Source organism: Stomoxys calcitrans, chromosome 3, assembly GCF_963082655.1.
Source record: "Stomoxys calcitrans chromosome 3, idStoCalc2.1, whole genome shotgun sequence".
Lineage (NCBI taxonomy): Eukaryota > Metazoa > Arthropoda > Insecta > Diptera > Muscidae > Stomoxys > Stomoxys calcitrans.
The window spans coordinates 12194152-12220283 of record NC_081554.1 but is presented as its reverse complement, the minus strand read 5'-3'; the positions used below and the strand labels follow the sequence as shown (position 1 = coordinate 12220283).

The 26132-nt window shown below is 38.0% G+C and overlaps 4 protein-coding genes across 11 annotated transcripts in view; 2 read left to right on the top strand and 2 right to left on the bottom strand.

Annotated features, from left to right (window-relative positions):
- Nucleotides 1-2020: 2020 nt before the first annotated feature.
- LOC106084486 (probable ATP-dependent RNA helicase DDX28) lies at nt 2021-3868 on the top strand. Its single transcript, XM_013248196.2, has 2 exons — nt 2021-2936; nt 3002-3868. Exons 1-2 carry the CDS (start codon nt 2085-2087, stop codon nt 3743-3745), a joined length of 1596 nt encoding a protein of 531 aa, XP_013103650.2. The 5' UTR covers nt 2021-2084; the 3' UTR covers nt 3746-3868.
- Nucleotides 3869-7038: 3170 nt separating this feature from the next.
- Nucleotides 7039-8154, bottom strand: LOC106084492 (peroxisome assembly protein 12). The gene has a single exon (XM_013248200.2). The coding sequence runs from the start codon at nt 8064-8066 to the stop codon at nt 7182-7184; it is 885 nt and encodes a 294-aa protein (XP_013103654.1). The 5' UTR covers nt 8067-8154; the 3' UTR covers nt 7039-7181.
- A 2616-nt stretch (nt 8155-10770) lies between these two features.
- Nucleotides 10771-26132, top strand: part of LOC106084494 (zinc finger protein 84) — a 62799-nt gene continuing 47437 nt past the window's right edge. For 2 of the 8 annotated variants that reach the window (XM_013248209.2, XM_013248204.2), the window contains exons 1-2: nt 19994-20343; nt 20418-20544. The gene's annotated coding sequence lies outside the window, so the exon portion shown is untranslated. Of the gene's footprint in view, nt 11602-19993; nt 20545-26132 lie in introns of those variants that run through there. The other 6 variants (XM_013248211.2, XM_013248206.2, XM_013248212.2 and 3 more) reach the window with 5 other exon arrangements.
- On the bottom strand, nt 16987-21251 carry LOC106084498 (uncharacterized). Its single transcript, XM_059365982.1, has 2 exons — nt 21021-21251; nt 16987-17628 (listed from the first exon to the last, which is right to left on the bottom strand). Exons 1-2 carry the CDS (start codon nt 21216-21218, stop codon nt 17437-17439), a joined length of 390 nt encoding a protein of 129 aa, XP_059221965.1. The 5' UTR covers nt 21219-21251; the 3' UTR covers nt 16987-17436.

The following is a 26132-nucleotide window of genomic DNA, read 5'->3' as shown; positions in this document are numbered from 1 at the left end:
GGCAAATGCCGTAAATGCAAATGTCAAAGTGGTTTTAGAAATAAATAAATAAAAGACAAATTGTAATGTCTTTTTCAAATGCGTTTTAAAGTTGTTTTTTATCATTATAACACTGTTTTGGTGCTAATGAATGGAATATCGGATAAAATAAAAAAAAACAATTAAACTTCATCCTGACGAACACTACAGAAAATAACCCATATACTACCCAAATTCTTATCACTCAGTTTTCCTCTATAAATATCATTTGAATCTTCAGCAAACAGTGACAATTTCCCTATCTAATAGTATAACAAACTAATACAGCTTGATGCCATATACAGCGTATTGGGCGCTGGACCGATCCATATTGCCAACGTTTAAGGGCCCTACTAACATCATCCCATAGCTAAATGATAAGCCCAATCTTCCCTGGAGCACTATCTCTTCATAGAAATCTATGTCCATGTTGTTATCAGAATTGAGGAACAGCATAGTATTGTTGTTGTTGTTGTTGTAGTAGCCACATAATTATGGTGGGGATTCGACAGTACTTAACGCGCTTTTTCCTGAGTTAACTTAAATTGTTTGTATTTCCTTAAATGCGAGCAAGCTCGTTCCGGCCCATAGGACTGATCGACATGGGAACGTGATGGTCATTGGTTATTTAAAGTCGCCAATAATTCGCCTTGTCTTGTCGAGCATCATAAGCACTCAGTTTTTAAGAAACAGCAGGTGCCGACTCTCACTAGAGCTTGCAAACAATCGATAATCGCAACATTCGATATTTCTAATAAAAAATATCGATACCATCTTTTATTTACCCTGCATTTCAAACGAAAATGAGAATGAGAATTTATTTCACAATAATTTAATAGGCATTTTCGCTGTGCTTGAAGTCAGTACTAGGCTTAAGGACAAAAGAGAATGAGCGCGTTAACTTTGTTTTTTAGCGTTGCGTTGAAAAATTCGACTCTGCAAACAAATCCCATAAAAGCATCAGGCAAAAAATTAAATAATTTTTATCTTTGACGAGTGAAATCGAGCCTCATTTTGTGTTGCCATACGTGAAAAAAACTTTTAAAGACGCCAAAGTTAAAAATTGTTTAAGATTTGAGCGTTGCTTCTGTGGGATTGGTTTGCAGAGTTGCATTCTTCAATGCAACGCTCAAAAACAAAGCTCAATGTGCTCATTCTGTTTTGGCCTTTATAAATTAGGAGATCAATTTATATAGAAGCATTATCAATGCACAGACCCAAGAAACCCGAATTTAATAAAGTCGGTTGGAAGGAATTAGAGAAATCATTGTACGAAATTTTAGCACAATCGGTTAATTTTGTAAAAACTTGAACTTTGCCCATAGTATCGATAGGAAAAATATGAATCCATATTCAGACCATGGCGAAATAATTTAAGGTAGTCTCAGTTGTATACCAAACACAAATCATATGGTGCTATCCGCCATGAAGCTGATCGACGTTTTGTCAACACATACAAAGAAATTTGAATGTGTGTGTGTGTATACGTGTGCGTACATAAGCAGAAAAAATGCGAGAGAAAAGATGACAACACAGAGAATGCACACAAAAACCTGACATCTCAATACCGTCAAACCTGGCCGGCAGTTAACAGCTGTTCGCGTGAGACCCCCTTTTTTAATCCGCCTTGCATCCCAAGGAACAAATTTAAACCAAGTTTACACTAGATCCCAAATCCACTTGATTCAAAATTGACAGCAAGATGGCAAAACAATTCAAGGTGGTCTCATTTGTACAACAACCACAAATCATGTCGTGCAATCCGCCCTCGTCTGGTACGTGTACAAGTAAAATGAGAGAAAGAGAAACAAAAACAAAGAAATACCATCAAAGTGGCCGGCTGTTTCAGCTGTTCGCGTGAGTCCTTTATAAATCCACCTTGATGGTTGCTACCCAATCTAAAGGGTACCCCTAATATAATCGATTATGGTAAATAATCGATAACTATAAATTCCTCAATGACCATACTGTCTATCCACCTTCCAAAACGAAACCGCTCTTGAGGAGCCGGTGCAAATTCACACAATATAAAATAATTTAAATTTTTTTATAATAAAAATGTTAAAATGTTGACATTCATAACGAAATCACTGCGAATGAATATCCAGCAACGTTTTGTTGCCACCAATGCTGCCCTTAAACACAAAACACCCAAAAGTAAACAACAGCAAGAAACACGGCCCGCGATTATACAATGTAAACGACCACACTTCAATTTGTACGAGCCTAGTAAGACCACTTGTAAGTTTGGAACACTCCCACTAGCTTCATCTGGGTGGCTACACAACAAATCGAAAGGTGATTGGTTTACCATAAGTCCCACAGTGAGTGAGGAGGAGAGATTCAAAGAAATGCATGATATGCAGAGGTTTTTGACCACGTCGGGCTTGGTTTTCGATGAAACACTAGTGGACAATGTACGAAACGAATTTGACATAAAACAGTTGACGTCCATACAATGTCAGGGTTGGCCTAAGATATATGGCTACAATCATACACTGATAGCTGCGGAAACAGGTTGTGGCAAAACATTGTGCTACCTTATGCCCATGCTACAAAGAATAGTGCAGAGGAAGCAGGCGGGTATGAATCAAAGAAAAATGAATTCACCTTTGGCCATTATTTTGACACCAGGCCGTGAGTTGGCCTCACAAATTGGCAATGTGGTGCGCAAACTGTGTTCCGATATGGATGTTAGTGTCAAGACCGTTCTGGGAGGTAATACTAAACAATTAATGATGAACCCTGAATTTGAAGATGTCGATGTGGTAATAGCCTCCATAGGAGCTCTCAGCAAATTAGTGACAACAGGCATTTATCGCATGGACCATGTGCGACATGTGGTCTTGGATGAGGCAGATACTTTGCTGGATGATAGTTTTTCGGATAAATTGGTACATTTCTTGAAGAGATTTCCGGTGAGTCATCTACCTTAACATTCAAATTGTCTTGCCTATAGTTTTGCTAAATGCTTTTATTTCAGTTTCACAAAAACCTTAGTCAAACCGATACCGAAGTTGGCACTCAACTGATCTTAGCTTCCGCCACCATGCCCACCAATATCAATGAACTTTTGCATCGTGTCATCGATGTGGAAACCATAGAGGAGGTTTCAAGTCCCCATTTGCACAAAATCATGCCACATGTAGAGCAAAGATTTATGCGTGTCACTAAAGCAGAGAGACCAGCCCATTTGCTGAGTCTGGTAAAGAAAGAAGTCACTCAGAAAAGGCCGGTAATTGTTTTCTCCAACAAAACTCCAGCTTGTGATTATGTCTCCATATTCCTTAACAACAGTGGCATCAATTGCCTTAATCTGAATGGTGACATGCTTATGAAAATACGTCTGGGCCGTTTCGATCAATTTCAAAATGGTGAATGTGATGTTTTGTCTACCACCGATGTGGGCAGTCGTGGTCTGGATACCACACGAGCTCGTCATGTCATCAACTATGATTTCCCTCTGCATATTTCCGATTACATACATCGCAGTGGTCGCATAGGTCGTGTGGGTACCGTGGAACGCTGCACAGTGACAAATTTGATATCATCAAGGCGTGAAATTGATGTGGTGCAGCGTATAGAGCATGCAGCAAGATGTGGCGGTTTGCTGCCAGATGTGAATGCAAATATTAGAAATATTATAAATAAGAAAATAATGAAGGAGATGAAAGAGGCGGGCATACAAATGCCAGCACTTAATGGACAGCAGGAGGAGGTGTTTTGAGAGTATTTCGAAGAAGAAAATAAACGTTTTATTTATAAAAAAAAAATAATGCTGACAGTGACTAAACAGGAATCGAATGGCTACGTAATAAATCTTTATGAGTGTCATATAAATCCAAATTGACTTCATAACCTCATTTTGATTTCATAAGCCCTTGGGACTTATGCCAGAGTTGATCCCAGAAAATTTTCATAATTCATGCCAAATATGATCGGAACCATTTAAAATAGTTTTCACATTGTTTCTAGAAGGACGTCACCATGGCAACACAAAAGATTCCAGCTCCACGTTTTTACTGTGTATGAGCAATTCCATGGCAGCGGGTTGCACGTACCGGTCCGATGGAATCAGTTTCTAGATGGAGTGTACAACACACTGCTACAACAACAACGACTGTATATGAAGATGCCAAGAGATTTTTGGATGATTGCAGCAGTTTACAAGACTTACCATTACGTCGCCTATTTCGGTTGTTGTGCTACGTTCCGCTAAATATCCAGATTGAATAACTGCGACTTGAGTTGGGTGTGTCCAGGGCGATCTGGTCCTATATCTAGTTTGATTTTCTGGACAGTTGAACAGGTCACGTGCGGTGCCTGGTTCCAAGCGGGATACATGTCTAGCACGTTGGTATCAGTACTAGATTAGTAGGAATTGAGATGGCTGCATCTGTCGGCACGTAGTTGAGCCGGAACTACTCTGGTTTGACGAAGCGAATAAATTTGCTGTGCTATGGCTGGCGTTTGGTACCCAAGAACGATATTTACTTAAAAGTTTTTCACCCCTCCTTTTTCTGGGGAATGCTGTTTAGACCAGCCTGATACGCTGCTGGACCTAGTGTTCTCTTTTGAATTACTAAACCTGTCGCTCTAGATCTTATATATCAAAACGGATATCATCTGGGCTCTAGATGCCTACCGACAAGATGTGCCGGAAAGTAACTTGAGAACCTTCTCCTACTCGCGAATTCCAGCAGCATATGTGAAGGACCTGTCAAGAGTGTAAAATGAGACACCAAGTACTTTGTTGGTGGTTGGAATTGTTACCCCATCGATTCTAACACTTAGATGCCGCCATACACTCATACACAGTTGTTATTGTAGTTATTGTAGCAGGGTGTTACGTTTCATCCATTCGTGTTCTGGGTTCGGTTAAATGTCTCCATCTAGAAACTGATCTAGAGGTTCTTTCTTCTTCTGAACCTCTCGATGTAGATCATGTGGATCCAACCTGATGTGTCTGGGCGTGGATGTCAATTGGGGTGATCTCTGCAATAGCAGCCCAATAGATACTGTACTGATGCTGCCTTCGCGCGGTTAGGTTCTTTGTCTTCTAATGGCGATTCTCCACATGAAAACTGAAGAGGCAACCCGTAGAAGTACGTAAAGGCACATTCTGATAGTTCTGAATCTTATTTCATTGCGTGTCCGTCAGCTGACTAGTCCACACTGACGCTGCATCGTTTAACACTCCCGGCACGGAATAGCCGTGAGCACCACACATGCTGGAACAGTGAGATCCGTCAGTGTGGTGTTCATTGCTGTCACAAGAAGCTTAGCTGCGAGCTACCGGACGCGTCCGCAGGTTGCTGAAGAGGCAACCCGTAGAAGTACGTAAAGGCACATTCTGATAGTTCTGAATCTTATTTCATTGCGTGTCCGTCAGCTGACTAGTCCACACTGACGCTGCATCGTTTAACACTCCCGGCACGGAATAGCCGTGAGCACCACACATGCTGGAACAGTGAGATCCGTCAGTGTGGTGTTCATTGCTGTCACAAGAAGCTTAGCTGCGAGCTACCGGACGCGTCCGCAGGTTGCTCTGTCATATCGAGCAGCTCGATATGACTGAACATCATAGGCACTCGGTATTTGTGAACGAGCCGGTGCCGCCCGGCCTCCCACCGAGACTCTTCGCTTGATTCCCCTGATTGTCCACGACTGCCGTTGCATCTACTCCGTATGGAGCATTCCACTATCCGCAACCTGCGGACGCGCCCGATAGCTCGCAGCTAAGCTTCTTGTGACAGCAATGAACACCACACTGACGGACAGGCGAGTTATTGGCGCCTTTAAATAACTAATGGCCACATTGTTCCCTCAGCGATCGGTCCGTTGGACCGGAACGAGCTTGCTTACCTGTAGGAGTTTGACCTCCACATGAAAATGTGGCTACAACAACATCGGCCAATTGCTTTGTTTGTAGTCAACAAAGTTTCTTGGTCATCACCCTAATTCGTGCGCCAAGTGACCTGAGGACCTTGTTCCTATTCTTGCTGCGCCTCGAATTGCAGGATATGCCGAGAACCTGTAAAAGATGGAAATTGTGGCACCAAGTAATTTGCAATAGTTGGTGCTGGAAATCGTTATGCCACCGGCTATCACATTCAACTAAAACCTTTGAATAGTAAATGGAGGCCACCGTAGCGCAGAGGTTAGCATGTCCGCCTATGACCCTTAACGCCTGGCTTCGAATCCTGGCGAGACTATTAGATTAAATGTTCAGCGGTGATTTTCCCCTCCTGGCAACATTTGTGAGGTACTATGCCATGTAAAACTTCTCTCCAAAGAGGTGTCGCACTGCGGCACGCCGTTCGGACTCGGCTCGGACTCGACTCGGAGGAGGCCCCTTAGCATGGAGCTAAAATTTGAATCGGACTGCACTCATTGATATGTGAGAAGGTTGCTCCTGTTCCTAAGTGGAATGTTCATGGTTGTTTGTTGTTTGTATAGTAGTAAAATTAGCCAATTTTATCGAAAACTGTGAAATTTTTTAAATTCTGGCGGGGAGCTAAAACTTTCCTTGGGATGCTTAGCCTTTCTATGTTTATACCAATAACAGGCACTCAATATTTGTGCAAGAGCCTGTGCCGCTCGGCCTCTCACTGAGACTCTCACGCACAGATCGGGCTTCAATGTCCCAGCCTGTGTGGTGCACACAGCTGTCCCGTGCCGGGCCCGGGATTATATTCCACCTCGGTCAACTCCATATTTTATTCCACGGTGCTTCGACTTGTCATCTCTAAATTCCAAATAAGATAGCAAATGCAAATTTGCCCATTAACATGCCATTAAGGGACAGGAGGCAATCTTCTACCATCAATGAGTGCTGTCCGATTCAACTTTAAGCTCAATGAAGCTTTATAGCCGAGTTCGAACGGCGTGCCCCAGTGCGACACCTCTTTGGTTTTTACTGGCCGCCATACCAATTTTTTTTTTCAATTGGCACAGTTCCTCACAAATGTCACCAGCATTAGAAGGGCCCAGGCGTTCTAACTTAATAAAGGAGTTTTTTTTATTGTTTTTGTAGCTAATATCATTGTATTTGGTATAAAATAGTTAATCCCTAAACCGTTGTGCTATCTTTGCATACAATACAGCCAAATTTTTAATCCCTTAACTTATCTAAACATTTAACAAATCCTTGCCTAATAATACTACGATTCATAAATTCTTATAAGATCATCAATACTAATGGCATAACCCGTCACCGGACATGTGGGATGAGTTTTCAAACGCGTCATTATGCATTTCCAACAATAAACATAGCCCGATACAGCACATGCCGTAGGGTTGTCAATTTTCATCAAACATATAGGACACTCTCCTGGCGGTGTATCACATTTTTTGGGTATGTCAGAATTCTCCTCCATGGCATCGGGATTTTGAAGAGTACCGCCTATTTTACGTCTCTGCTCATTCGAATACCACCATTGTATGAATTGCAAAAAGAAGGCCAATACTTCCAACAACTTGAGTACAATATAGGTTGCCTTATCTTCCTTGGGCGGCTCTGTGGGATAGCGTAAGGTGAGCCTCAAAGCTCGAAAAATGGGCGAATGACTTCCAGCATATTTAACCAAATACATGAAGGTGTGTATTGCCTTGGAGGCCTTATAGGCATTGAACATTTTCAAAGCATACTCCTCCCAGGCCGAAGCTTCATCATTTTGCACTCTGGTCCTTAATTTACGCTCGACATATGGTAGTAAAGTTAACAGTGAGGCAGATATTAGTTCCTGCTGCCTGCTCAGCAATTCACCAGTCGTCGTGTGTGTCCTCTGCAAACCGTAAAAACTTTCGCCAAATGAAGAGCCCCGCTTGCGAAGATACATATATTGCAGAATCCATGTTACTATAGGTGATATCTCTTCCCTAATGCGCTTTGTATCCGAAAGCTTAAAGTCCAATCGCAGACCCAAGAAATCAAATATTTTACTTAAGGCCGGATAGATGAGATTGTCCAATGTTTCAGCCGCAGATATTTCAAAGATTGAGGGTATATTTTGTAAATTTTGCCTTACATTGGCCCCCTCAGACATCTTGGCCACCGACTTAGTACAAAATAAATTAATTAATTGTGTGTCCAAAAAGATCAATCAATTCCAAGACTAATATTTAAACTGATAACAATCAGATGAAAATTCCAAAAATACTAGACGCACGACAGATGTTTTCTTTGTTAGGTCTGTTCGCTACTTTATCACAACTGTGAGCTTGATTGATTACACAAGCTTACGGATTCGCAGGCAAAATATCGATGGCACTATCGATATTTTATTTTTTGTCTGAATATCGATTGATATATTGGGTTGCCCAAAAAGTAATTGCGGATTTTTCATATAGTCGGCGTTGACAAAATTTTTTCACAACTTGTGACTCTGTAATTGCATTCTTTCTTCTGTCAGTTATCAGCTGTTACTTTTCCTATCGATACAATCGACAAAATTTTTTTTTTTTTGAAAAATTTAAAAAAAATAAGCGATACGACCCTGTATGTATCCTATCGGATTTAAAAAGGATGTCTCATGCGAGTAGCTGTTAACAGCCGGCCAGGTTTGGCAGTATTAAGATGTCAGATTATTGGTCGCATTCTCTTTGTTGTTGTTCTTCTTCTCGCATATTCTCTGCTCATGTACGCACACGTATACACACACGCACACAAATTTGTTTGCTCGTGTTGGCAAAACGTCGATCAGCTTGATGACAAGATGGCGAATTGCACCATATGATTTGTGGTGGTTGTACAAATGAGTCCACCTTTAATTGTTTCGCCATGGTATCCTATAAGATTAATTGCGCTTGTAGAGGGCGCAATTTTAATCCATTTGAGCTAAATTTTTGAACAATGATTTCTCTCAGGACTTGTAACTCACTTTATTAAATTTGGTTTAATTCGGTCTGTACATTGATATCGCTTCTATATAAATCGATCTTCTTATTTTTACTTCTCATTTTGAAATATAGGTGATGAGAAACGATAGTATCGATATCGAAAATATCGAATGTTGCGATTATCGATAGTTTTTCAGCTCCACTGGCAAGTGGGTTAACAGGTCTGGAATACTTATTGTTGTTGTTGTTATCGTACCCATATTTATATGTGGAGGAAGCGATCCTCGTCAAGCTCCATTGGTGAACTTATCGCCGCTTGAACGTTGTGGCCATTGGTTATTTAAACTTGCCGTGTCATGTCGTGTATCATAGAAGCTCAGTATTTAAGAAAATTCGGTGCCGCCCGGCCTCCCACTGAGACTCTCTACTCGGTATCGCTAATTGTCCTCGACTGCAATTCTATCTTCTATCAATACGAAGCATTCCCCTATCCCTAACCTGTGGCCCTATAGCTCACAGCTGATATTCTCGTTATGACTATAACGCCGTTTAGACTGCTCATTAAATCCGGATTTAAGGCTCTCATCAGCTGATATTATAAAGGAAAAACAGATGACCAAGCCATTAAACCCGGTTTTAAAGAACTGCGTAAACGGGGTTTATGATAGTGCAGCCAAACTATCGATAATCGCAACATTTGATATTTTCGATAGTTTTAATAATAAATATCGATAGTTTCGATACTATCGTTAATTTCTCATCACCTATTTTTAAACGAAAATAAGAAGTAAAAATCAGGAGATCGATTTATATAGTAGCAATATCAATGCGCAAACTTAATAAAACCATGGTTAATAAGGTCAGTTGGAAGTCATGAGAGAAATCATTGTACAAAATGTTAGTCTAATCAAATGAAAATTGCGCCCTCTATAGGCGCAATGTATCTTAAAGGATACATTTTTGTTTAGTTTTGCAAAAACTTAACTTTTGCGATAGTATCCATCGGAAAAATATCAATCGATATTCAGTAAAAAAATTAAATATGGCTCGATCATCTGTTTTCCCTTTATAAAATCAGCTGACGAAAGCCTTAAATCCGGATTTAATGAGCAATGTAAAACCCCGTTTAAATAATTGCTAGTAATTATTTTAAAGGAGTTTCATTGATCGGAGTTGTTGTGCATATAAAATTGCATAAATGTTCTCCACACACGAAATTAAATCCATATATAATACGACTGAATTATGAAAAAATTTATATTGAATTGAATTTGGTACACTTCTTGTAAAGGCGAAAACTTACTTGGAATTGCATTGGACAACAGTTTCTTTTTGTCGAAGTCTTCCGGCAAATTACGAGACTGCTTAAGACTCTTTTTGGGTCAATATTAAAATTTTGACATCATATTATTTTTTCACACATTTCCTCCGGGAATTTATGGAGGTGCTTGCAGTTTTTACAATTAAAAATGCAACGTCGTGACATTTTTCAAATTTCTTTCATTTATATTTTAACAACATTCACACAATGTATTTAATATGATGCATTCATTAATACAATTGATATGTTTTATGTTTAAAACAAAGTTTGTTTAACTTTGCTTACAACACCTTTCTTATTTACTCTTTGCCAGTTTTCAAATTCAATTTTCAATTTCCGAAAACTCATCTAAAACGGCCATCATTAACTTCCAAATTGAGTAAAAGCTTCAACAAGTTGAAAACTTTTTCAAATTCCAATAACGATTTTCGCCTTTTTCGTTATTGGAGGGAAATTTTTAGGTTTCCAGCGCCATCTTGAAAATTTCCCCATAAACGCCGCGACAAAGAGAATTCTGTGGTATCTCTGTATTCCTTGCCTCTGCATTCGCCTTTCCCATTCTATTTTTCGGTTAGGCGGCATTCCTTCATTCTCCTTTTCTGTTGAGAACGACACACGGCATTCCTTCATTCTTTCTCAGCGAAACAGAAACTTTTTTAAACAAAATCATTAATCCTCCAAAAATATTAAAAAAAATTAAAATTTGTTAATTTGTAATAAAAAAAAACATATAAAACAAACAAAGTGATAAAACTCAAGTGGAACTTAGTCTGTGTTAAATAAAAAATCCTGTACTGAAACGAAAGCAGACCAAATTCTAAGCAGATTGGAAAATTGCGGGTCAACAAATATTCTTATAAGAAACGAAGGAGGAAAACTTTGAGGCATTTCCTCTACCACCACCCACTTCTTTGGAATTAATTATGAAGTGTGAATATTTGTTGTTATATTTATTAAATTGAGAAAGAAAAAAAGGAGTTTCGATAAGATGACAATTATTACGTGAAACAGTCGTTGGCGTTCGGGTTGCGCGGTCGGGTAATTTATATATATACTTTTTGTTTTTTTTTTTGCTTTATGCCCGATTAATGCTTTAAGTGTGTGTGCGTTTGTTTGTAAAATGGGAATGAATAAAAGAAAATAAGAAACAGCAAGCAAGCAACAACAAATACTAATACATCAATTGATTGTGTGTGGAGTAAGGAGTGGTTTTTTCGTCTTTGCTTTACACTTCAGTTGTGCTTAAGAGTATGGTGTAAGTGTGTTTGTGTTTGCATTCTAATTGGAATTAAGAAGCAAAGTGAAATAGAAAATGAATTAAACAGATAGATCACCACCGCAAAGTACATTCAATCCACATTCCAACTGTTAAAAAAGCCATTGCTCGCCCATCAACAACCAAAGAGGAGCCAAAAGTGCAAGTATGTGTGTGTTATTTACTAATCACTCTCTTAAACAAATCAAACGATGATATGTCGTTTGTTTGCCTGAATAAAACCAAACGAAATCAATTAAAGTATCTTGAACTGCTACTGCTGTTGTAACTTTCATTGCTAACATATGTTTGTAAAAAGTGCGCGTAATTTTTTAGGTTGTGTTTGAGCATGCGTTGATTTTATTTTTGCATTTCTTTTTTTGTGTCGGGCCGTTTTCCCTCTTTTTTGTGGTCGTTGCTTCGTAAGCCTAATACTTTATTTCTGAAGCGGGTCGGGGAGGGGCTTTCTACTAACTACATTAATGATGCCATATAGAAAGAAGAGTGTGATGGATTAAATGACAAAATGTATGGAGAAAACAATGGGCTGGATGGCTGTGTGCTTGTGTGTGTAAAGAGAATACGTGTGCACATACCCAAAGATTGAAGTCAAATTGATTGATGATAATATTCAAATATGTATTGTGAAGTTCAATTAAGCCAAAGTACAAAATATCAGATATTTTGTAACTAACGCGATACAGTGTTGCCACTTTAATCTCCAAATGGAGAAAGCATAGTTTTGGCGGGTTAATATATTTGTTGAATTAATATTCTTTGCGAGTAAATGTTAATAGGTACTTAGATTTCTATAAGATTACATTGCAAGACAGGATACAATTTTAACATACCCTACAAAATGACCTCTAAAAAGAAAAATTATATCAAAACATCCAAACTTCAAAAAACAAGCATAGTGCGTCTACTACAATAATATTAAATGAAATTTTGCATCAGTCACAGATACACTTAGGGGAAAATTGTTTGTGACACACCAAAGTAAGAAAATAGTACGAGAAAATTTGAAGAAATAAAATAATTTGAAATGACACCAGGTGAGCAAATATGGAGTCCCTGCATTGAAATAAGGGTAAAAAAGCGCTATGTGGCACTCAAATTTGAGAAAATTTATATAAAACAGGGATATGTAATAAAAAAGAGGCCCCTCTGGATTGTATGATCTATTTTGGATAACATTTTTCTTTCCTGTTGATTTCTGGATTAAACCTTTCAACACTTTTTTCCATATTCTTGTTCGACGCAGAACTCTCTTTAATTTGATGACCATATTGCCCATATTCCGCACAATTTAAATTTTTGGTTGGCTTGAGCGTCTCCCAGCCCGAGCCCCCCAAAAAAATTTAATATTCATGCAAACCGAAATTTTGAAAAACAGTTGGGCCCTTCCGATGATCGTTATATAATACAGTTAGAGGACATGATGCGATAATGTCCCTTTACAATTTTAACCCCGGCACGGGATAACTATGAGCATCACACGGGCAGTGAGAGACCGAATAGCTCCGGTATGTGGCTACAAGGCTTATAGGCGAGCAAGTTCTTTCCGGTCTATACGACCGATCACCGCGGGAACGTGATGGCCATTGGTTATTGAAAGGCGGAGGAGAATCATAGTCATTCAATGATATTGCTGATTGTTCTCGTCGCGCCCGGTAGCTAAGCTACTCGTAATGACGATGAACACCACACAAATCGGAGAAGACGCTCATAGTCATCCCGTGCCGAGGTCAGTATCTGTATCTTTCACACTGCCTCTTTAATCAAAAGAATGATCTTTTAGTCAAGCTATTCTTCATTTTATTCCAAAGCCGCTGTCGTTCGTTTGCAATATGACGTTCCGGGGTAGACAAAAAAAGCAGACTTTTTCTAAATTATAGCGCAAAACTTATAGCCAAACTTATGAAAACCCTTTTTACCGCTATAACTTTTTTGAAACAATACGAAATTAACGATGATAAAATAACAATTTTATTAAATTGTTTTTTTGCTTTAAAATATGTTATCTAGAAAAAGTCACCAGCCTTTACTCCGAGATTGTTACAGGATGTTTCTGGTTTCGAAGGCTGCAAATGCTTTCGATTACCTAACCATGAATACGATGTTGTCGGCAAATTCGGGTAGCATGTTTTGTTTTGTGAATCGTCTGTCATACCCATTCCCACCTACATCTCGTATAATATTCTACAGCAGGATATTAAATAGATCATACGATAAGCTGTTACCCCGTCTAAAAATCGTTTTCTCTCAAACGGTACGGAGAAGGAGGGGACTTTTTCCCCTGTATTCGGCACAAATTGTTGAGGTTGGGGTATGTGTTCTTGTAGTCATATGCGCAGACGAGCATATGCATACGCGTTTTCAGCGTGTCCTTTTCAGTATTTCATAGTTAAATAAGCAAACAATCGGCTCCTGCCACCTTGTTGTTCTTCAGGAGGGCTACGCATACCGTTAAATTCTCTTCATCATCATCAGTGTCTGCTTCTGCGGTATCGGATAATAGCTGCTGGAATACATTTGTTCATATCCTAAGTACACTATCTGTATCTGCTATCAGATTACCTTGTTTGACTCTGCATGAGGAGGTGCCTGTTTCATCCTTTGGTAGAATTTCGCGACCTCATTCTGACTACTTAACATATCTCTTCTTTCCCAGGAGTAGACGGTTTTGCTCTCTTTTTTCTCCCAATACCTATCCTTCGCCTAACGCTTTGCTACTCCATGCAGGCATTTCGGACCTTCTGGTCGCATACCAAATTTTAACCAAACCATGTTGGGTTGGGTTAATTACCCAAAATTTTTACAAATTCAGTAACTGGCTGTATTATCTACCTGTGTCGGTAGGTATATAATAAAAATACAATCATGTTATCATTCTTTTTGCTTTACTATTGTTTGGCAGCGATAACATTTTGATTCTTAAAACTAAAATCTGTCGTAAAGATGTTTTTAAATTTAATATCATTTTTGGGGACCACCAAAAGTACAATATATCTCCATACTCAGTGGGATAAATATCTTTTTCCCGTTTTAAATATTTCCTTTGCCATATGGCAACATGTTTGGTAAGAACACCACCGTTCATCATCAGCAACGAATCGAAAGCCAACGATTAAGCTTTAAATAATCACCAACTAAACTGTCTTGTCGTAACTTGTTCTTCTCTTTGTTTGTTAGCATTTTTTTCTTATTTCTCCTTTGTGTTTTTTATAATTTTTTGCCAATATGCTAAGTTTTGTAAACAAAATAAAAAAAAATATAACAACATACAAAAATGTATTCTTTACCCCCAAAAACTACTAAACATTCAATAAATCATGCTAAAAATGTCAAATAAGCGCAACAAACCAGCGAACTACATACACAACGACAGTGACGACGACATAGTGTGAATACAACAACAAGCCTTGCATCTTTGTGTGATTGTATGCTGCTGTGTATGCTTCGTTGCCTGTGGTTGCTTTGCCTTTCCCAATAAGAAACAGCAGAAGCAAAAAAGCCAAAAAGAAAAAAAAAACAAAGCCACACACATACTGAGTTTGAAATGAAACAACAATACGACAAAGTACAGAACTAACATTTTCAACATTACCCCCTCTCGGGCATACCCATACTCTCTAGCCGTTTGTCGCCTTTACACTAATACACCAATAACAATTCTTGAGCAGAGACAGCCAGCCAGTTAGGGCATAGATGTGAAATGGTACGTTTTTTGGTACAAAATTTATTTCTGTAATGCACTTTTATGATGATATTCAATCAAAAAAAGTTTAATGTCGTGCGAAAATAAAAGAAATCTAATGGCGAAAAAAATGCCACTAATCTAATATAGGATCGGGTGCACGACATTAAGTCACAAAGTGGGATGACACAAGAAAAATGGGTATTAGTCAGCTAGCTTTGAAAAGTTTAATATACCTAACATAATAAAATTTTTAAAGAAGGAACCTGTCTATATAAAGTTGCGCTTGAAATATTGTAAAATGGGTTTTTTACGAAGGAAAACAAAAAATGTTAAAAACTTAAATTATTTCTGTGCCTGGATTAATAACATCTAGCATGCATAGAGTCTTAAAATCTGATTACAGGGTTATCCTGGGATAGCTTTAAAAGGATTTTGTGCCTGACATTACATACTGCGTTCCATAGCTCTTCCGTATTTGACATTCGGTTCCCTGTAATGTCAATGTCTCCCTATAAATGTTCAGTGTGATTGACGATAGAAGACTGTACAGATCAGAGCTCAACTTAAACCCCTTTCACCTCTTGCCAAATTACTACAATAGTATGTTTCAGGTCATTATATCGTTCACAAGCATAATGTAACATAATACAATAGTCCGCATAGTAACATTATACAATAGTCCGCATAATGTAACATTACTTGCTCTAAAGTTGTAACATATTAATGATGTCTTATATTTCATTATTGAACATATACCGTTGTGGAAAAAGCTCCAACGAATCAATACTTTTACCCTAACATGTTTGACTGCCTTTTTTGTAAATTGTGAACTATCAGGCCAGTTCCAGCTTTCGAAAACGCAAAACTATTGAATTTACAACGCCGGTGTTTGAATGCATTCCGTTATCAAACCTCTATATAGTTATGGGAATCTCAAGTTATTTCAAATCATAAAATAAATAAACTTTGAAAATATAGGCAAAACAATTTTTTTTGCGTTATGAAAATTCGAAAACCGGAACAGGCCTGCATATTGTGTATTTGGCACAGTAGGGTTCCCTTTGCTATATCATTTAATCGACGGTCATCAATAGTTGATGTTTTACGTAGGTGTCCGAGCTTTTCGGCCATCTTTTTTACATAAAGAATAATATATAAAGAATACTCTGCAATGGCAGAGTAGAAAAAAGCAGTCGATAGGTCGAGTCTCCCAGAAATTATTTAAACTTTTATCTCCAAAGCTACATTAAATTTCATGAACTTCATGCAACTTAGGGTTGTCGCACGAAAATGCTTTTTTCTTCAGCGTTTTCACTGAATTATATTCTACGTTTTTTAGAAAAATGTTGAAAAAAAGTAGCGTATAATTCACCGAAATGGTCGAGCGGCCTATGCTAAAATCATGACTTTTATTGTAGCTTTAGAAATAAAATTTAAAAAAAATTTACTGGGCTGTAATGCAAATTTGACCATAAACATTCCATTAAGGAACATGGCAATTTTCTGACATATAAATGAGTGCTTGATAAGGGGCTTCCGTTTTGTAGTCGAGTCCGATTCGTCAGGATTCGAACCCAGGCGTTCAGCGACATAGGCGGACATGCTAAACTCTGAGCTACGGTGGCCTACGTTGGGCTGTAATATAACGCAATTTTGTATGTTTGACTTTTGCATCTAGAATCCATGATTGTTGCCCTCTGAAATTCTGTATGGCATCTTAACACAGAATTTGACTTCTTAACCCCCAAAAACCCCAATTATTAGCCAATCGCACTGAAATGTAGAGCTCGAATGACCCCAACGCGCGGCTTCACTTCTTAAATCCCTAAAACTGTAGCTATTGACAGATTTACTTTCATAAAATTTATTTTCATGTAAACTGAGCTAATAACGCTGTGGAACATTTTCTGGGTGATGGTCTTAGTATGGGCGATTGGTTGTTTTACTGGTATCCAGGTATGTAGTCGGTATTCAAAGCTCGTCCCAGTCGAATTGATTCTAAAGATTAACAAATTTAATAGATAGTATCAATAGTATCGACAGCTAAGAAGAAAAATATCGAATGGAACGAAAATCAAAAGTTGCCAGCTCTAGTTCTCTGACTTTAACCTAATTTTAGTAGGTGTGTAGAATTTTCTGGAGCCTAGAGTTCTCGAATAAATGTGTCTTCATGGAGCACCAGAATATCAACCGGGATTTTTTCTGAACCTTTTTCAAATCTTAACTCAGTTTTGATGCTGTGTTGCCCTTGTGACTACCATCTTAATGAAAGCTTTCTGCCATCTATCCTTAGACCAATCACACCCAGTAAAAGTTTGCTTCTGTTTGTTGCTCTGCAGGCTTAAGAGAGTTGTTCTGGGCTTTCGTGTCTACCTTGACCATTATATCAATGACCTCCACAGTTTTCACATAATTTTCAGCTCTGCAAGACATAGAACGTGTATTCGTCTCCGTGTTTTCAGATCCGGCTTCCTTATTTTTGCAATGGGACTAAAAAAGAATAAAAACGTAAAAAATATCAGTAAACTGGTAAAGTACCCTTCCCAAGCGAAGCGATTGTAAAGGGGCGCTTCCTAAAGCGTAAACCTTCCCCAAAGGAAAGCGGAATTAAAGTACCCTTCCCCAAGAGAAAGGGTAATAAAAGTTCCCTTCCCAAAGAAAATGGGTAATGAAGGTACCCTACCCCACGGGAAAGAAGGATAATGAATTTACCCTTCCCCGAGGAAAAGATTTATAAAATAGCCCTTCCTATAGGTAAAATATAATATAGGTTCCCTTCCTCAAGGGAAAGATAATAAATGTACCCTTCCTCAGGGGAAAGGTTATAAAAGTACCCATCCTTAAAGTAAAGGGTAAAAAGTACTCTTCCTCAAGGGAAAGAGCAATAAAATTACCCTTACCCAAGGGAAAGGGTAATGAAGGTACCCTTCTCTAAAGGAAAAGGTAGTGAATCTACCCTTCCCTAAGGGAAAGGGCAATACTTTCATTGCCCTTCTCTAAAGGGCCATTCATTACAGACTCAGTACCCTTCCCCAAAGGAAGAGGTAATGAAAGTAAGCTTACCCAAGGGAAAAGGGTAATAAAAGTACCCTTCCCCAAAGGAAATGGTAATGAAGGTACACTTCCCCAAGGGAAAGGATAATAGAAGTACATTTCCCCAGGGGAAATGGTAATAAATCTACCCGTCCCCAAAGAAAAATGAAGGAAGATAAATATAATGGCTACTTTTTCAAAAATACAGACACACGTTGTCAGGGCCTAGTTCTTCCACAACAATTGGATGGCCATCATCGTCTCTGTTCTTGTCAGACATCCTCATAATATTCGTTTGATCTTTTCATTACGCAGCCATGCACAGTTAAGTGAGATCTGGCACACCTCATTCGCTGGATACTTGCGGTAAAGACGGTTAATTTTAAGATTTTTCCTCAACTGCTGCTGTCTTAGAACCTTCTAAGTTCCTTCGTCTTTTTTCGCTGGCGCACAATTTTAGTCCAAATAAATGATCCACTCAAACAGAGTTTGTCGGACCATGTCTTGCAATATGCTCTTCCTTTGGTTGATGAAGTGGTAGGGGTGTTCACCAGACTTTAGCGAAGTGTATTTTTTAGAAAGGTCTTTAGTAGCAGCTAGTGAAGCGTCTTCTGAGTCTCTAGACGACGCATCACTAGCTTCTGCCCATATGAATTTCATTATAATTTAAGCTTTTAGCATTTGTCGAAAGTAGAGTGATTTTCCACTCACGCTCCAGAGAAAAAAATTTTACTCACGTAAACTTCACTCACGACTTTTTTCTGTCGACTAACGTTCACGCACTCTAACGAGACGAAAATTTTACTCACGCACGAGAAAATTACATGAAACTCACGACAAACGAGACACGGCGCACCAGAAAATTACGACTCACGAGCCACGGGTAAACAAATATTTTTCTATGAAGTGAATAATAAACTTTTGACGCGTGTCAAATTATACAGCATTTGAAGGTACGAAAATTAATACATACAATGTATCAGCTCTGCAGCTATTTGACCTTTTCATTTTTATGCATCTGTGAACAGATTCGTACGTTAAAATACTGTATGATTTGAGAGAATGCCAAAAATTTTGTTTTAGGTTTTTTTTTTTTAATTATAGTGATTTTCTCGTGAATGTTACGCGAGTTGTGACTAGCATCGTGTCGTGTTTTTCCAAGTTTTTACGGGGAAAATAGCAAAAAAATCGAATTTTTTGCACAACCCCTTAAAATGGCCACAGAAAAACCACTATGAAGTTATGTTTTGGGCCCAAACGGGCAAAATGAAATTGTACGGAATGTAAGCAATATGGCACTCAAATTAAAGTAAATTACTTACAGAACATGAATATGCAAAAAATAACTAAAAAATTAGACTCCTGCGTGTAGGAGGGCGTCTTCCAAAATTGGACCCTATTTTGCCGTAACCAAGCAAAATGCCGCCTAGTATATTGTAGTCAAATTGAAGAAAAGTTCTTGTAGGAGACGAATATGACAAAAAAATTATAATGTACATCCCCAATATTGGAATGGGAGGCTTTCTAAAAATTTTAGCCTTATTTTGGGAAGAATTTTTATAAAAAAAAACAGAAAAAATTGCAATTTTTCCATTACAAGAAGAAAATGAGAAAAAAAATCCAAAAAACGCCCGACTTTTTAGAAAAATGTTTAACCCGAAAATGTAAAAAAAAGTTTTACAAAAAAATATTAAAAGATTTTCAAAAAATCGCGATATTTTTCCCTAACTTTTTTTTTTATTCACTATCTTGCATACTCACTCTATTTAAAGCTTCTTAGATTATTAACTTTACGTACCATTATTGTGGAAAACTTTAGAAATTCCATCACTATGGATAGCCAACAGTCAAGCAAAGCACAGCTAAGCTAAATACACAATCAAATATACATACGTCGTGCCTGCTGCCGCACATACCATCATAAAATTCATTGTGTGAGTCTGCCTGCTGCTGCCTCTTCGTGTTGTTCGTCTCTGTGTATTCGGCTACGTCTCGTCGACAACATTGTTCAAATTGTGCCCGCCGCCGCGCGATTTGTAAAAAATTCTTCTCATTGACTTTAGTAGTTGAATTTAGTCTACGCACCTTAAATCGCGCCTCACCTCCGCGCTGACAGTATAGAGCGCGCAGTGTATATTTTGCTTTTTTTGTTATTGTATAGTACTTTTTACTGTGAGTGATACAACAAAAAAGAAAGAACAGTATTTAAAAAAAAATTGTATATTTTCTTCGAAAAAATAATACAGAGTACTCCGCCGTCACACCAGCAGTTGACGAGGCAGCAGCAACAAGAACAACATACGCTGAATAAAATAACAAAAAATTTGCCAAACTACCTTCCTACAGTATTGGGGAGATTATTGGATATAAGGGGTATTCATGGCTTTTAAATATTTACACATTGATTTATTTGTCATATGACGTATTCATAATTCAAATGTTATAACACCTTTTTCCCCACCAATCTTACACTGCTCCTAACCCCCCTCTCTCTATACATACACCTAAAATGATGATTCCCATTTCCGATTCTATAGAAAAAGAAGCTAACAGCTGTCAAAGAATTTCGTATATCTCGACACTTCATCTTTTCTTTTTCGTTTTGCTTTTTTTATTTTTTGCTAAATGGAAAAATTAATTCATTTTTGCTAAAAATGACTATGTGAAACGTAAAAGGCAAAGAAGAAGCACGAATGAACAAACGAACGAACGAAAAAACGAAATTATTCTGTATTCTATTTAATCAGTGCATTAAAAATGTATGTGTATTTGTCATAATTCATTTCGAATAAAGAGAGCAGAGCAGAAGCACAAAGTGTAAATTAGAAAAATACAAAATGAAAACGAACCACAAAAATATCCATCCAATTGGTATCAACGAGAAAATTAGACACAAGCAGCAGCAGCAACACAACGCAGAGAACAAAACTTGCACTAAACACTGACACCACTACATAAGCACTCAAAAAACCAAACACACATAGATACGCTAAACATTGACTTGTCGAGTGACGACGATTGCTGCTGCTGCTGCTGTAGTGTGTCATCAACAAACAACCAAACAAATGTACTTTGGCGCGCGCTTTACTACTCTTTCTCTCACACTCTCGCTCGCTCTCTCTCTCTGTAGTAGAACGCGAGACGAATAAGAATAAATATATAGCAATAAAAATACCAAAAAATAAAACAAAAAGCAAACAAGTCAAAAACAAAACAAAACCAAAAATTGAGAATAGACGACACAAGACACAATACAATGAGAATAAGGATGATGTTGATGATGATGAACGTCATCGTCGGTCGTGTCATTCTCAAAAGCAATAATTGTATGAATGCATGCATACTCATCCATACATACCAACACCATGCTATGGATGAATTGATGTATGTTTGTATGCACATGAGTATAGTTATTGTCTTTCATTTGTACTTTAATTTTATTGTTTGTGATCTTATTCCAAAGTGAATAACTCTACTCAACCAGAGTAATATTTTTTTGTTAAACAAAAAAACGACAATAACTTTATTGTAAGAAAAAAAAACAGCTACTGGGCCATTACACTACACGACATTATCTGAATGTAGACCAAGTAACCAATCAAGCAAACAAAAAAATCAATCATCAAATCAACGATAAATGTCATTCATTGTATTGTAGCTTACCTTTCTTACCGCAATTTGAACGCAATACTTTGCATTTTTTTGCTAGCATTCGAATTCTGAGACTGATCGCCAAATGTGGGGAAATGTGAAAATCTCCAATTTCACATAAAATGTATTTTAATGGGCATAGGTAGTAATAATGAAATAATAATAATGCAGTCAGCACAAAGCAGCGTGCACTTCCATGCGTGCATATTAACATCGAAATCTGTGTATATTGTATTGCTGCTTGTAAAAATGCCAATGTAATACCCCATAGACCAGTTTTAATATAAACAGTGGATTCTTTATAAATACCAAATCAGCGCGGCCGGGCCGAATCTTATATCCCCTCTATTATAGATTGCAATTGTGTGATAATTCAAGTGTTGCTTCCTCAAGCGGTTAAAGATGTCCAAACTACAGATGAGTTTCTGGGAGACCTGTCAGGTTATAGACCGATTTGAATCTTATTTAACTTGGATGTTGGTTTATTAGAAGTCTGCGAAAAAGTTTCAACCAAATCGGAAAGGAATTGAGCCACCCAGGTGTTGAAGAAACCAAATATGAGGATCGGTTTATGGAATCTTTATATTTCAGGTTAGACTGATTTAGACCATACTTGGCATGGGTATTGAAAATCGTAATAGATGTTCGCACATTTCAGCTAAATCGGAAAAGAAGTTTAATCTGGAGGTCTTTTTATATGACAGCTAAATCTAAACATTGATTGATTTTACCTTATCACTTATGCTTTAATGATTGCCTAAATTTACATTAAATTCGCGCGTAAAACAGCTGAATTTTATCTAAATTTAGGCGATCCAAATATACATGAAATTCAGTGTACGCCACTAGGTTTAGGTGCCTATCAAACAGCGATGTCCAGCCACTTACGGTAGCGTTGATGGCAAGTCACACCTATTCTTATTCTTTTTGTTTCAGTCATTGTTGAGACAGCAACGAATGAACATGCGGATCGTTTTTTGTTTTTATTTTAAAAATAATTATTTTTATCGATTAAACGTTTGGAAGGCATAAAAAAGTATTTAAGTTTTCTTACTTTATGTTTATTTTGCAAAATACCAATTAGTCAGTCCAAAAAATAATTTTTTACATATTGAGAGAATTAAATACATTTAAAAAGTCACATTTTCATTTTGGACATCGCTGCTATGGAATGATACCAGGTGTTTTAAAGTGCTGCAATCTCCACCGTAGACTCGGCATGATGTAAGAAATGCAACCTCTTCGCACTCTCTGTAGGCAACACCATTACATGCGAACACAACACCCGGTGGCGGGGTTAAATTGGAATGAACACAAAATTTTGATTTCATGTCGAAAATCACGTTTTTGGACATTCGAAATCATCGAAGGTTAATAATTGGCTTGTTGTGCGTTCTAAATACAAAAAAAGTATCTCGAAAAAAGTTCAATGTCAGGTATTCCATGCAATTAGCAATACCCTAATTGTACTTCCTTCCAAGCCCATAAATTGGCTCATTGTTTCGCCAACAAAGAGGCGGTTTCTGTTATCCGCGAAAGGCGGGCAATAACATAGGATATGCTACAGCTTTTTATCAACTTCTTCATATGTTCACACTTGACGTCCTCGCCTTAACAGCATACCACCTTACGCCGGTATCTCAGTTCCTGAGTTCTCAGTGTAGACCCCAGGCCCGCTCTGTCCTCTTGCTCTGATCCATCTGCGTGGCAGTAACTTCCAGATGACAATGCCAGAGTTACATCAATCCAAAACTGTACCGCCGGCAGCAATGCGTTGCATTTGTCCTCAAGTGTGGTATGAGATATTCGATCTGAAACCTCTTCCATTCCTTCCAGATTTCCTATGTCGCCTCGATTATACCGCGATTATGTAAACTGCTCGTACCCTACTGTCATCGCTTTAAGCCGTAAGGCTCAGAGGCTGCCTCACACTTAATATGTATGTTTAAGTGTCGTATAACCAGAATATTCTACTAGAGAGCGGTCCCCATTGCCCGTCTATTCCAAGACAACATGTTCTCTGAACCTGTTGCGTTAATCTTACCTCGCACTTTTACTCCATCCCCATGGTCTAATCACGCTCTTGTAGAGCCACTGATCGTCGGATATCAAAATCGTTCTGTAGTGAAACGTAGTGCGTGAAATTGGCCCCCAAGGATTCCTTTACCGTAAAGTCTGTGGTGTGATAAAGTGATGCCAGGGATTCTTCACCGTCACACTTTATCAGCATCTGACGTTTACAACACTGGGAAAAGAGATAATTTAAATTTCTATGCAGGTCCTCGGCCTAGTTTTCGCGTAAGCATAGGAAAATTGGTAGTTGTATTGGTTCAATCCAAAAATGTTGATCCAGATCGTCCATGGCTCCTGAGTTCAAGCATGGATCTGGCCATTGCTGATTATACCAATCAGAGCGAAGGTTTATCTAAATGACCTCAATCATAGGTCCTTTCGAAGATTCTTGGGAGTCGGTGATGGTCTCATCGCCGGTTCTCTGATCGTTATGCTGTATGACATCTCCTGCCTTTGGAATGCCTGATGTTTTAATTTTAAGATCTTTGCCTATCCAGCTCCTCCGATCTAGAAAACTTGTTTAAGGCCCACCACAAAAAATTTTCCTTCTCCTCCCTGTGGAAGACCTCCCTTTTCTTCGCAACCAAACATTTATTTTGGTTGCTTAAAGTATTGCACTACACTGTCTGTCGCGAATTTGCTGCTGCATCCTTTGATGAAGACCGTTACCTTTGTGAGCTGGGGTATATCCATCTGAACAACTAATTAGGTTTCCGATTTTTTGTTTTATTGGTTTTTCTTTAGTTTTTGTAATAAATCCCATACTTCAACATCATCGTTAATTTGGTTCCAGTCCGCCTTTAAAAATGTCCCATGTTGGGCTTTATCATCTTTGGATTACTTTTTTGAAAATTGCAAAGAATTTTTTGTCTCCTTCTATTGAAGGTAAATGTATTCCAATTTGAACCACAATGCCTATGAATAATACTGTATTAATGTTACTCATACGCAAAGGCTTATACATATAAAAAAAGGACTTTCTGCCACTCGAACAAACGACTTTCGTTTGATTTGTGGAAAAATTCCCATATAAACCCATTTTGAGATTTGACTTTTTAAGCATTTGGAGGGCGGAATTGTTATCACGTTAAGCTAGATGTTGTGTAAGGTGGTCAGTGGTCAGTTACGAGAAAAACTTCCCTTATTCCTTTAATCGATAATCCACTGTGAGCATTCGAATATGTTGCTATGTACAACAGATTAAGCTTAAATTTTCTCAACCACACTCAACTATCTCGAATTGATGTTTGGTGCCCCGAATTAAGAGGCGTATTGCGTTTGTTACTGTCAATTAGGAAAATCAAACTAAATAAGCTGTCAAAAATTTTTTTTTCTTGATGTAAACTCACTAGGGCCAATATAAATCGATCTGTATGCGTAGGTTTTAAATAAAATATGTATACAACTTTCAATGTGTGAGCGGCTTTACCTAAACGATCTAATGGTGGTTGATCTCTATAGCTGTCATAAAACTCGATTACCAGACTTGACCCTGAAACACCTGGAGACCGCAATTCTTATCCGATTAGAATCTAAGTTTGTATTTAGAGTTCCGAACCAGGTATTGTTAGAAAAGGTCTACAAAACAAGAAATTTAGCTTCCATTTAGGCTAAAGAACATTTTTAATAAAATCTCAGCGTGCAGAGTGGTCTGTATGAGAAGAAATTTATGTCTGTTCTAGGCTATCTCACGTATGTAGGCTGTATTATTTTTATAGTTATGATTTTCTCAATGATTTTTAATTTGTTGTCCATCAATAAAAACGTTTGTATCCATGAACATTTCATTTTTTACAGGGGCAAACTCCTCACATATTAATAAGTGCCGTCCGATTAAAGTTTTTAAGCTCAATGATAAGGAGCCACCTTTTTACCTGGCAAAGTACCTCACAAATGTCGCCAACATTAGGAGGGGATAACCAACGCTCAAAAATTTTCTCATTTTTTTTTGCTAGGATTCGAACCCAGGCATTCAGCGTCATGGATAGCATGTGCTAACATCTGCGCTACGATGGCCACCACCGTACGTAGATTAGAAATTTAAAATATAGGGGGATGAAGAGAAAAAATCGTTATCCATTCTTATTAACAAAGATACACAGGTTCCTATTTCCTATCACATTGCTAAAATAGTCTTCTTTGGGAATATTATTATAAAGCTTATCATTGTCACTATAATTACATATATACATACATACGACCGTATTTTGTCAAGATATTAGCGAAAAAACTAGTCT

Excerpts from the sequence above, each read along its gene's own strand:
- LOC106084486 (XM_013248196.2), top strand. The coding sequence starts at position 2,085 with ATGTTGACATTCATAACGAAATCACTGCGAATGAATATCCAGCAACGT. Across the intron at positions 2,937-3,001 it reads ATTTCTTGAAGAGATTTCCG|TTTCACAAAAACCTTAGTCA; the intron begins GTGAGTCATCTA and ends CTTTTATTTCAG.
- LOC106084498 (XM_059365982.1), bottom strand. The coding sequence starts at position 21,218 with ATGACACACTACAGCAGCAGCAGCAGCAATCGTCGTCACTCGACAAGT. Across the intron at positions 17,629-21,020 it reads ATTGGATGGATATTTTTGTG|TCCCATTGCAAAAATAAGGA; the intron begins GTTCGTTTTCAT and ends ATTCTTTTTTAG.
- LOC106084492 (XM_013248200.2), bottom strand. The coding sequence starts at position 8,066 with ATGTCTGAGGGGGCCAATGTAAGGCAAAATTTACAAAATATACCCTCA.